The sequence below is a fragment of the Dendronephthya gigantea genome, unplaced genomic scaffold (assembly GCF_004324835.1).
Source record: "Dendronephthya gigantea isolate DGI-Jeju-01 unplaced genomic scaffold, DenGig_1.0 000021F, whole genome shotgun sequence".
In the NCBI taxonomy this organism is placed as follows: Eukaryota; Metazoa; Cnidaria; class Anthozoa; order Malacalcyonacea; family Nephtheidae; genus Dendronephthya; species Dendronephthya gigantea.
In genome coordinates this window covers 1,019,125-1,031,847 of record NW_021163031.1, presented here as the reverse complement: position 1 = coordinate 1,031,847, position 12,723 = coordinate 1,019,125, and the positions used below count along the sequence as shown (strand labels likewise).

Sequence of the window (12,723 nt, the reverse complement as noted above, 5' to 3'; positions counted from 1 at the left end):
CGACGTTTCGACCTGAAGGCCTTCGTCAGGAGAGACGAAAAAGTGTTTTGTCTATTTAGGCTGTTGTTATACCACATTTGATGCTAAGTTGTTTAAAGACGATGCCACGCTGCTCCTTGGTTATATTAGTTCGACAATATGTCAATAGTTCGACAGTTGGGTAAAGTTAGAAAAAGAGAATTCTCTAGAAAAGTCGTTAAGTCGTTCTTTCTGACAGTTTATCTATATTATCGGTTTATGTTTCTCGAACATTGTATAGAAACAATCAACTTTACTGACAGGAAGCAACTCGCTGTAAATACAAAAACGAAAGACATAGCAGAAATTACTTTGCTTTAATGTTTATATAAAGAAAATTGTTGAGAAAGATAAGATTGAAATTTTTGAGTGTGTACGTAACACTAAATCCACTTCGAACTGAAGGAAGTCACGAAGAAGAATTCCTGGACAAACAATACGGAATTTTATCGAACAAAACGTAAAGACAAATAAAATTGAATGAAAGAATGATAGACGACTGCGTGCACGCGTCTATTTACGTTCACTTTATTGACATCAGGCAAGAATTTAAAAAGCACAAAGAACCGTTTAACACTTCACCTTCTTCCCTCTTGTTTTTCGAGTCCCAATACGTCAGTAACACATTTTACGTCCTTTAAAATAACTTAAAATAGCCCAAGGATTGCAGCAAGTTGTAATTTCTTTGTCAAGCAAGAAAACCTGTCAGTCTTCGCTATCATTTATGTTGTTAGGCAGGGCGGATATCCTTCTTAACGGGACAGAATGCGTTTTCCAGAATGCAATTAATCGTAGATGCTTTTAATTTAACTATTTCACCCTAACAAGCTGAACTCTATTAACTCAAAAAATCTCTTTGAAACGTTTCTTTGTTAGAGTCTTTCAGTGATTATTGAAAAAATTTTGTTGGTAAGACTAACTTTATTGCTTTTTGATAGCTTTGGTCGAGTGTTCATCACTTTTTGACTTATAGTTTTCGATTGGCCTAAAAAAATGCCGACTATAAAAGAATTCATTGTTTGGCAGGGTCGTAAGAAACAGAGGGCAGCAAGATTTGTTGTACGTTTACCATTGCCAGTTTTTCAACCTTTTGGCAAAGACCCTGCGAGATCTCCTTAAACTAAACTATCTATCTAGTGCCTTTTTCCTATGCTATATACACAATAAAATGTACCAGACTTTTGCGGAAACCTTACCAACCCCCCTCTAGCTCTCCCTTCCCTGTGTACGTTTTACCATATCAAATACCGTATTTTGTTATACTATTTTCATATAACTGTATTATTTTTTCAACATATATAGTTCGACAGTGTTTTGCGTTTAAACTGAAGCAGGAAAGTAATTGCAATTCCACGTTAATTATGATAATTAGGTATATTTTACCAATTAAGCTTAACTCAATATGCCTATGGCTGCTTCTACCTCTTGCTTTCCTGGTTTCTAGAAGAGGCGTTGAATAAGACTGTCGTACTCTAGACTTGTATTTGATGCGGGAGAAAGACAGAGTTGCAGAAAAGCTGCGGATACGCGGGTGCCTCTCGGAGGAAGGTTTGCTTTGAATGAGGTTTGTGAGGAAGGTTCAAAGTTGAACACTCCATAATTGATCACACGCATGTACCAAAAAACCAAATATTTCTTTTTGCTGGTTGCCACTTGACTCAGTGACGTAACGTCATTTTGAGAAAGGTTTTCAAAACTTGAAATCCTAGCGGAGGAAGGTTGAATTCTTTTTGCAACTCTAGAGAAAGAAGAGGAACACTATCCTCCTGAAAACAAGGAACCTTGTTTTACACCCCCATATGCAAAAGGTTATTCGCTCTTTTTTTACTTAAAAGAGCTTCTCGTCTTTTTTCAGGCAGACCTCCAATAAACCAACTTTCAATATTCCTATATAACTTAAAGCGGTTAGACGGAAGGGTGAGCTGAACCCAACACACTATGAGACTATTAGACCTCATGTAAACACTTAAACAAGCGAGTTTCCGACTACATGTGTTTTTGGCATTGACAGCTAATAATTTGCATTGGTCCATCGCCCGAAATGGAGGACCCCTTTCAGATGAGATGTGAAAGTTCTCGAATAATTTCGTTGACATAGAAACTGTGATTGGAGTGCAATATATTTTGAAAGTTTCTTAAACACTTAGACTGAGAGATTTCGGAAGTAATCGACATTTTACCATATTTATTATGACTTTCGGCATTCGGTAATCATTAAAACATTTTCTGCGTGCATGCTTGAACGAGGAACTTTTCAGGTATGATTCTTTTTCAGAGTTAAACGTTTTATACTAAATCGTAAAGCATCGCAAAATCTTTGAGATATTGAATTGTTTCTTTCTGCTTATTTCAAAATATATTCCTGAGAAGACGGACAATATTGGATTGGATTGAATTATAAATTCTCAAGTTAACACGAAAGGCAGGTTCGTTTTGGGGACGTCTTGTTTTTTACCATCAAAACCGTAAGTTATCTTCGAAGGTGTTTTGTATACAGTAGTTTTCGTAGTGTAATTATGTTGTAAAAGTTTTTTTCGACATCGTGGTGGAGGAGCAACGACTATTCCATGATTTCATCGTCAGTTAAAGTATGCAAAACATGTGTGTTGTGTCGCAGTTCAAAAGTACATGCAGAAACAATCTTAGTAAAAATATTTATGCCCTCTTCTTCAGTATATATACATTTATATGAAGGGCTTTACTTGTCATCGTGTTTTCGTAGTTTGAAAATATAATTTCATCAGGCATTACAGCACATTTTTCGGGCTAAAATGAATTTATTGTATATATTGCGCTTGTAAATTATATTTACTTCATTTACTGTTCAAAAACTTGTGAGGAATTAATGATATTACAGTAAAACTAAAAGTAAGAATGATTAATGCGCGTATAAATACCTTTTTAGCCCACCTAAAAGTTATTTTTTAGCCTTATCTGTAGGAGGATCAAAAGCATACTCACATGCCCACACAATCAAGTATAAACCATATATCATTGGCAAGGCTATACTTAATGCATATTTATATTGCAGCTGAAAAGAAATATGTGTGTGTTTGTCATGAAGACAAAACCAAACATTTATATACATAAATTATATATTTAAATCTGCTAGGAATACAATAATCGTTATACATTGTTCCGGCTGAGCATAATTGGCATAATAAACTGGCAATAATTGTATTCATAGACAAAAAACATCGAGAGAATTCGATAACTTATAAATTGCCTGGGGGAATAAATAGGCCAAATCATCTGTAACCTAAGATTTATAATTTCATTAATTAAAGATATATATTTGTACAAAATCAATGCACTAGATACACAAATTAATATTTGGAAGCACTATTAATATTTTCTTTTCATAACATTCTAGTTTATTTATGAAATATGTCATCTTTTTAAATATATTTATATTGTCTTTATATCGAAACAATCCACGGTCATATAATGATCTGTAATATCAGTTTTTCAGAATGTAATTAAGTTAACCCTAAAATCCCGCCCGTACAGGGTTGACGTAGTATCTTTTCCAAGAATTTTTTCTGGTCCAGGTTTCGCCGGTGTTCTGAACTCTAGTACGCATGTAAGGAACGATCATGCGGAAGCAAAGGCACATCAAAACAGCGTGTTACAACTATAGGGTTGATCTAGAGTTGATCCTGATTGGTCATTGACATTGATCAATGCGGCTCCTAAAGTGATAATCTTTTGTATATAGCACATCGTATATGCATATTTTGAGTGTCGAAATATTGCATGTACTTATTTAGAAACTTGCGTCTTCATTAGGAAGTTGTTAGCCTCAAAGAATGAAGGGTTTTGTCTGGCGCCGGAATTTTCAAGGATCACAATTTTTCATAAATCAATGTTTGCCATAGATACAGCATAAGAGAAATAGACTTGGTCCATGAACCTACGCATTTAATGATCGCCCATTTATCTATGATGAACTAGCACCTTGCGTTTCTGTTACCGCACTTTTTTGTCAGCGGTTTTGATATCTTCTAGAATGTCTGAAATGTGTGGGGCGTGGGAAAGCTTTCCAACGGAAGAGGTGGCTTTCGATCTTTTCATTTTCACACGAAAATGACATCCGATTTGTCGATCGATTGCCGGATTTGTTTCTATCCATGCGAGAAGTCGGTTTATAAAAACAGTAAATCTTTGAATCTAATTTTTTGAAATATATTATATATATACATGTGGAATGCAAGGGCCATTACTGGAAAAAAATGTTGCTTGGGGGAACGGTTTGATAACACATTGAGCTAATTTCTCTTTCGCTTTTAAGTTTTCATGCAATGCTCACACGATGTAACAATTTCAGATTCGCCTAATTCTTCTTTTTCGCTGGACAGGAAATGATCCCGTTGGTGAAAAAAGTTTGATATTTTTTCAACCTGCGTGTGCATGCCTTTTGCGACGATGTCATTGTGGCTGATGTAAAATAGGAACCGTCATTTCGGAGGCTAACACTTGGACCCCGGGCCCTTGACGTTAAAACAAACGCATCCAAATAAATGCTATATTGAAAACTTGCCGTCCATTTTCAAATATGAAACTCCCGTAAAGGACTTTGATTTTTCATCTCTTTTTAATCCATTGCATGCATGCAGTCATTCGTCATTTAACTCGTTTTGAACAGTATGAATTTGATTGAAGATCGCGGCCTTTGAGAGTAAGCGATGCGTTTATCAGTAAGAAAAAAATACAATCAAACCACAACTTTCGTGACAAACGTGCAATTAAATGAACAAATTAAGCATGACCAACTAACACCTCTCTGAATAACAAAGAAAAACACAAGCTAGCCTTGAATATAATGACAATTACGTATATAATTTTTTAAAATCATAACCACATGCACGTTCAAATATATTGTATATATAATTAGGAATGTTGACCACAATTCCTCCCTAGACAGCTTTAAGTGTGTGGTTGCATAACCTGGCCAAAACATGCTAGCGGGTTGAAATTGCGGATGAAAAATCCTTGAAACTGAAGTAATAAATTTCTCCGAATCCGTTAGATTCTATGATAAAGTGCGGATTCAAACTTGTAGACGTGGTGAATAGGTCGATATTTAGTGAGCCAAGTGTTCATTCAGTTTATAAACTCATGCAGGCTGATAGTTGTGTATGCAGTATAAATTTAAAGGCTCTTTTTTGTCAATTTAGCCTACTCATTGGCAAGCTCACCATGAACTAGTGTTTGTGTATATCAAATTGTTCGCTGCAAGCGCTAACAGACATCTTTACAATAGACAGAGAAGCCTTGCATGACACTCTCCTGGATATTGTTGTGGGATCTAAAAGTGTTGTTGATCGACTAAAAATTGGAATTTAGGGGGTAATCATGCAAGTATTTAACAAAATGTAATTCTGCAAACCTTTCTAATACCTTGACCGGTTCAGTTGAATAGAATATATCCGTTTAGTCATGCACTTGAATCTTGATTACTTTCTGGCTGGGTAAATATCTTATCTGTTTCGAAACTGAATTCACACAACCGGTTCCTCTTTGGCTAGCGTTGACTGATATAAAGGAAATTTCTTCTTTAAAAACTAAAGTGGATCCTGATACTTTATATTGAGCATGTCACAGTGCACATGACGAGTATAACGAATATAAGATAAATGTGCATGATTTAATTTATTGCCAAGTTTATTTATTTTAAACATTTCCTGGCCCAATCTAAGTCAAAATAGTAGCTCTTCACTGATAGTGTAATCTCGTATGCAATAAACATTTGGGGTAAATATTGATGAGAATAAATCATAAGATCTGTTTACCACTCAGTGATTTACTGAGTGCTTTCAACCCATTGCCTCAAATACGCTAATTTTTCGTCTTGTAATATGCCGAAACTGAAAGATTATCTTGAAGTAAGCCATCATTGTTGAGATGTCTTTTTACATGCATTGAGTGTAACCATTTGAGAATAAAACAATCAAATTGTCCAAGGGTAATTGTTTGGTTTACCTTTGGCAAATTAGCTTTAATAATGTATTTACTTGTATAATTATTAATATATATTTTAAGTGTTATTGATGAGTAAGTGTGAAGTAGCTGTTGTTGTATTATATGAGATCAAGTGCCTTCCCAAAATGATGAGAATTTGAACAAATTTAGAGAGACTCTTACTATGATATATCATATAAAGAAACTGTGCAGCAATACACATTTTAATTTCAATACTGTCTCTATACTCGACCGAAACACCATCACTGATATCGGTTTTTTGTTACACCTGTGCGTTATAACTGCATGAAATGCTTCAATTGATACAAACAAACTAATATCATATGCAATGCAAATGCTCAATTATGATATTACACATGATATTACCCTCCATCAACTGATTTCATTTTGAATGAAAGAACTCCAAATTGAAAGCCTGGGAAAAATGGTCGTCCATACTTCAAAATAGTATAAATTTGTCGCTGATGACTATTTTTGTTTTTCTGTCGTATCCGGCAAACTGGAGAAAAAAACCAAGTAAATATTGGCTGAATGTACGTGCTGTGGTCTCCACTCCTTGTCTGAGTTGTCTCAGCAAATATCTAATTTCAGAAAGTTGAATTATTTTGCGACACACACACCTTGGGTTTGAAACCAATTATCTTTTTTGCATAATATATTTCCGCAAACGTTGCCTTTTATGGACTTGGTTTAGTTGGATAGCTTAAGGAAACGTTTTTATACGCCTGTCTGACTTTGCGTGTGGCAATCTTCAAGTTGCACGAAATATATTTTATACTGTCATAGCAAAATTTAGATTACGCCATAATTTTTTAGGTGGTCTAGGCCGTCTAGCTTTGACGATTTTGTGAATCTAAGCACTGATGACGTTTTAAATGTCATGAGACTCGGAACCCCGGTGGTAGGGTGTCGTGGGCTGGGTAACCTCAGGTGTAGAGTTGCTTCTGGGGTCAAAAGAGTAAAGCTTTGCCCAACTAATGATTGACGTCTTTCGTCTATCTTCGAACATTTGCCCGATTTATATTATGCACAGATCATCCGTCTGGAGAAACTTTGGCCAGACGAATCATCGATGAATTATCAACGTTTATTTGACGGATAATTCGTCTGTTTATGCGCGTTGATGCAATAAATACACAAATACGGATTACCGAGTCGATTATCATTTGCTTTGCCCAGGCTTATGCAGAGGAATGCTCCGTCGTCTCCTTTAAAATGCACTTGTAAATAGCGTTCTCTGGAGAATAATGCTACAAATGCCGATTCATCACAAAAGGGATGATTTTGTACTGAACCACGTTTGTGTATTATAAGATCATTATTTACATAATTTGTTCCTATCGCCCCCTCATTTCCGGTTCCGCGCTTATATCACTGCACTTTATCTTATATATAGGTCTAATATCTCTCTGCTCTCTTTCAGAATTGGAGTGGAACATACGAAAGGACAGAGAAAAATCATTACGCCACCGAAATAAGTGTCTGGCCTTGTTCGTCAGTCCGCAGGTTTAACCATGATTTACCAAGATGGGTGGTGTTTAACCATTTGCTGTTTCTTGCTATTAATCGGAGAGGTCGCTCCCTCAGGCCCGAATACACTTTCTGAAAATGAACGATTTCCAAATAAAGATGAGACTGAAGTTTGTGGGACAATCCGAGATGTGATTCAACGCGATTCGGGAAGATTCCGACGTATCTTGATTCGAAACACAAACGATGATGTTGATTACATCAATGACGATGCAAGGCGAATGTCGTCGAGAGCAAAGAGTAAATTAGATGTTTTAGCTTCTTTGGTGAAGCAAGAGTGGCCGCCACCTGAATCTGTACGGGTCAGGGTAACCAAGGCATGGACTGATCAATTTGTGGCTTCTGATCCGACATCGTTGCACTATGAAGGTATGTTTTTGTAAGGCATTTTACAAATACTTTGCTAGTTTTATTCGTTAAATACACCTTATTTTAGGAAGGGACTTACAGGTTCATGTACACTAAAATATCATTCCAGAACGACCATAGGATAAGCTCAGTAATATTTTATTATTTTGGTTAGTACCTCAAACCAACAGGAATATCTTGTAAAGTCCACGCGCTTTGCATGATTAACTTTATTATGTTAACGCAAACACTTTAACGAGGGCTTAAAATTTGTACACTAGCTTATAACTTGTACATATTGGGTTATATGTCAATTATTTACTTATATATTGCTTTATGTATATAAACGTATTCTTCAGACCGATGTAATTTTCAGTTTTCTATAAAACGAGTTTGGAGTCATGCTCGGGTCTCACTTTGAGGCGAAATTGCATTTTCAACATGCTTTGTTGCCTAACCGCTAGTCATTATAGCATATATATCGCAGTTAAGTGCAATATCGCCCAAATTTGCCAGATTAATCTCCGGAAACCTAATATTTGGCATAGCTACAGCAATAATAAGTCTTCGGACCGGGAATTCGTTGCTATTCCGGCTTGTTTTTATATGTTTTTGTGGTAATAATGCGATGATTTACGGCGAAAATATATAGCCTTATTCTGTCTAGCCAAGGATAAAAAACTTTGTGGGATGCCGCTTACGAAATTTGCATTGCTATTGTACGATAAATATAGAACTGGCAAACGGAATATACTAGCCATGAAGCTCTTTGAATTTGACATATTTTGTTGTTTTTTTTAGACAATGCATGCATAAAGTACTGCTGGTATATTATTTCAACCTGTTGTTAAATAAACGATGGGGAAAGTGTTAAGGAAAATATAGTTGTTTTCAATCATAGTTGCGTATAAATTCTAATGGTTAGGAATAGAACAGATCGATTATACGTCACGCGCTTTTATGTACTTTTATGGAGTAAATTAACGTGTATATATATATATATATATATATATATATATATATATATATATATATATATATATATATATATATATATATATATATAAATTATATATAACTAGTAGTTTAGTATTTTTAATAGTGCGAAAAATGTCCAGGTAACTGCATGTACAGTTTCTACTTAAAAAACACAGTTCTATAGAAATTAAGGTCAACCAAATAGGAAGATAATAGCTTTCAAAAAACATTGCGTGACTTATTCAATTCATATTTTGCGCAAATATTGCATCTTCGGGCGTGCGTCAAATTTGTATATAGTTGCGACTTGCAAATCGCGTGCATCGATCTTCACTCATTGAGTTTGAGAGAGGCTAATTAAAACAATGTTACAGTATATCATGTTTCAGTTTTAATTTTGTAAACCTACAATTTTTAATTGTCAAACAAATGTTAAAAATGTTTTTAGACTTCGGTAGTAATGCGATATGTCATGACAAGTTATTTAAATGGTTATTTATTATGTAATTATTCATTTTTTGGCGTAATGTCAACTGAAACGGAATGTGAACTTTTGAACGCAATAATTCTGCGATTTTAAAAGTTGTCGACTAGGTATTCAGCTTTAAGCTAGCGTAGCGGGAGGCATACTATAAATGTGATAATAATGTCGTTAAATGGTAGTTAAGATTTCAAACGATGTTAGTATAAACGTAGCATAACTGAAAAACCAATATTCGTTTGCTATTTATGACTTGATCATTAGATGAAACGATGTCTTTGTATCATGTTGTTAGGACAATATAGGGTCGCAATCGCTGTAATTTTATGATCAATGACGTCTTTGAAGGAGAATCATTGCAGTGAAAAAAGCCCTCCTTGGTTGTGAAAAAGACTATTGTCGTTTTTCACTTTGATAGCGCAATAATAATAATTTCCTATGTGCAGCTATGTTGCCTGACTGAGCGTGTCTAAAACGGACGCCTTCGAGCATAATTTTGCTTTGCCTTTGATTGGAAGTCCATGAGGCATGATTACTGGTTGTTTTTAATCATATTAGGGCTGCTTTCCACTGGCACTGTCGCGTTTTTTGCACGCATGTACACGCACGTAAAGGCTCAAAACCTGGTTGTTGTATAATGAATTTTATGCCGGAAAAAACACACCAAATCGTCAACAGATTCCAACCCAATGCATCTATTCAATCGTTGATTTCATAAGTATCATTTAAATGATTTTAAACTTTTACGTGCATGTAAGCACGTGCAAAAAACGCGACAGTGGAACTGAGCTCTTAGTACTCAAACAATTGCTGCTAGCTGCTTCTTCAAACATTCTTCAAACATTCTTCATTGATGTAGATTGAGCACTTCTCGACCTTTCGACCTAAATAAAGACCTTTGTCAGCTTGAGGCATCGAGTCGTTTTCTAAAAGGCAGTTTCTAAACTTCATTCTATGTTACGACATTGCTTGATCAATATATTGCAATATCATTGAGTCATTTGTTTACATTTAATATATTTTGTTTAATTAAAGTAAACTAATTAAGTCCGATGTTACTCAATTGTTTTAAAAAGCTTACAAAAAAGAAATTTTATTAGCCGTGCTGATGTATATATTTAGCCATGCATGTATATAGGCTGTTGGATTGTAAAGTTTGCAATAGCAGGAAACTTATTTTCATATTCCTTTTTTAGTTCATGTTCCGTTTTTTACATGCATGACTCATCTCCCTTATTTTTAGGGGATGTAGGCCCAGCAATTTCATATTATGCGCCGGCGAAGCGCGCTTTGTTCTTGAAGCCCGTCATGCCTGAATGTGCAGATTTTTAGCCTGCCTGAATGTGCAGGTTTTCAGGGCCGCTGCTTCGTCCAGGCTAGCAAAGCAAACTTCATCTTCAAGAAAGACTTGAATTTCATCTGCATTTGTATTTCTCGACAAGTAATATCAGTAAAACTCTAAAATCCGTGTGAATTACCATCAAACCGCTTTGGAGTTCTTTTGCCTGAGTTTTTGATAACAAATTAAGGATTCCTTAGAATACTCTCTGTACGTGTTAATTGATAATCGTCTTTTTCGCTACTTTCAGGTCGCTCAGTGCAAGTTGAAATGTCTGATAGATCAAGCAGCAAAGTTGGACGTTTGGCAGGACTTGCTATCGACGCTGGCTTTGACTGGGTCGAGCGCACAAGTGTCAATTACATTCGGGCATCAGTTATCCCGGATGGTAAGTTCTCGAATAAATTTTATGCCGTCAATGCTCTAACCAACTGTTCAAGTAAGGCCTGTTTTAGACCTCGAACTTTTCATGTACGTAGCTCAATAACAGTAGGTTCAGCACATGAAAAGTTCGACGTCTGAATTTGGCCTAACAATCATGTGTTGCTAAACAGTGTTTGTTGTTTCAGAAATCCACTTGCATAATAACTTTGATTAATTTAACTCTTGATGCAGAAATCATGCCCTATGACATCTTCCGGCCTTGCCTTTCCCCTGTTACATTTTCCCCCCTGGTGGCCGCGTTTATTGCACAAGTGAGAATTATTTAGGGTAGGATAAGAGGTGATAAATACGTACAACAAGGTGATAATAAGTACTTTGTTCAATATTTTCATAGTTTGCCAGACATCGGTGGACCTCGTTTTCGTTCTTGATGGATCAGGAAGTGTTGGGGAAAATAATTTCAAGAAAGTAAAAGAATTCGTCAAACGTGTTATAGATTTCTTTAATATCGGTGTAGATGGCACACATGTCGCTGTAGTGACGTATGAGACAGACACAAACATTGAGTTTAACCTTGTGAAATATTACACAAAAACTGATTTGCGGAAAGCGGTTGATGATATAAAGTATCGTGGGTACTTAACATACACTGGTGAAGCTTTAAATGATGTCAGAGAGAAGGTGTTTACAGCTAGTGCTGGCATGCGCACTGATGTTGGTATGTATGTTCGTTTTGATTGGTTGATTAGAGTTACGTGCTGTGATTTATGCTCGTTGATTGGTCAGTGAAGTTAACGTCTGAGTATCTGAGTAGTGATCGAAACTTGATCAAACTAAACTGCAACTTGAAATTTTCTACTGCATCACATTTTTAGAGATCCCGTGTTCAAGTACTAATGTGTATGTGTGTATTTTCAAGGTATTCCAAAGGTTCTAGTCTTGTTAACTGACGGTTACTCCAATGGTATAAGCGTGTTGCAGCCTTCAGACCAACTACGACAACTCGGCGTCAGTATATTCAGTATTGGTGTAGGACCAAGTGTATCCCAGTCAGAATTGAAAGAAATTGCCTCAGATCCTGACGAAGAATATGTGTTTACGCTTAGTTCGTTCAACCAATTGGCGAGTTTTGTTGACAGAGTTAGCTCTGTTTCATGTAGTGGTAAGCTTTCCCATTTGTTTAGGTCTGTTCTGAAGCTAGTTTGTTGAACGGCTGACAATCATTGTATCTTTCTGTTATCTGTTCTTTCAAATTTAATCACGGTAATCTGTTTACATTTAAACCTGGCATCAGGACCTTTGCTACGACTTGTCTGATAAAATATCCAAATTTTTTTAGAGGGAGCCTTGATTGATTCTTGTAAATCAGCAGAGACATCTGTCGAAAGTGGTTCGTTTAAATATTTCCGAACGACGTTTAAAATTGTAACGAAAGATGAAGTCAGTGTTGAAGTTAGAGACTTGCAAGGTAAGTACAGGATAATAACGGTAAATACAGGATAATAACAATGATCACAATGTGTTCTCCGTTCACATTTACTGTCCCGCTTAGAATATAATCCAGGTTGTGACATAAAAGAAAAGACCAAGATCGCTACATTCACTGGAGTGTCAGCACTATGTGCTCAGATGACGTCATACCCGAAGTATAGAGCGAGCTTCA

General features: G+C 35.9%; 1 protein-coding gene across 1 annotated transcript in view; it reads left to right on the top strand.

Annotated features, from left to right (window-relative positions):
* Positions 1–1,743: 1,743 nt before the first annotated feature.
* LOC114521769 (fat-like cadherin-related tumor suppressor homolog) overlaps positions 1,744–12,723 on the top strand; it is a 12,367-nt gene continuing 1,387 nt past the window's right edge. The window contains exons 1-6 of the mRNA XM_028542309.1: positions 1,744–2,483; positions 7,424–7,899; positions 10,927–11,064; positions 11,455–11,778; positions 11,980–12,222; positions 12,400–12,528. Coding sequence (XP_028398110.1) covers positions 7,515–7,899; positions 10,927–11,064; positions 11,455–11,778; positions 11,980–12,222; positions 12,400–12,528 — 1,219 coding nt within the window. The 5' untranslated portion in view covers positions 1,744–2,483; positions 7,424–7,514. The remainder of the gene's footprint in view (positions 2,484–7,423; positions 7,900–10,926; positions 11,065–11,454; positions 11,779–11,979; positions 12,223–12,399; positions 12,529–12,723) is intronic.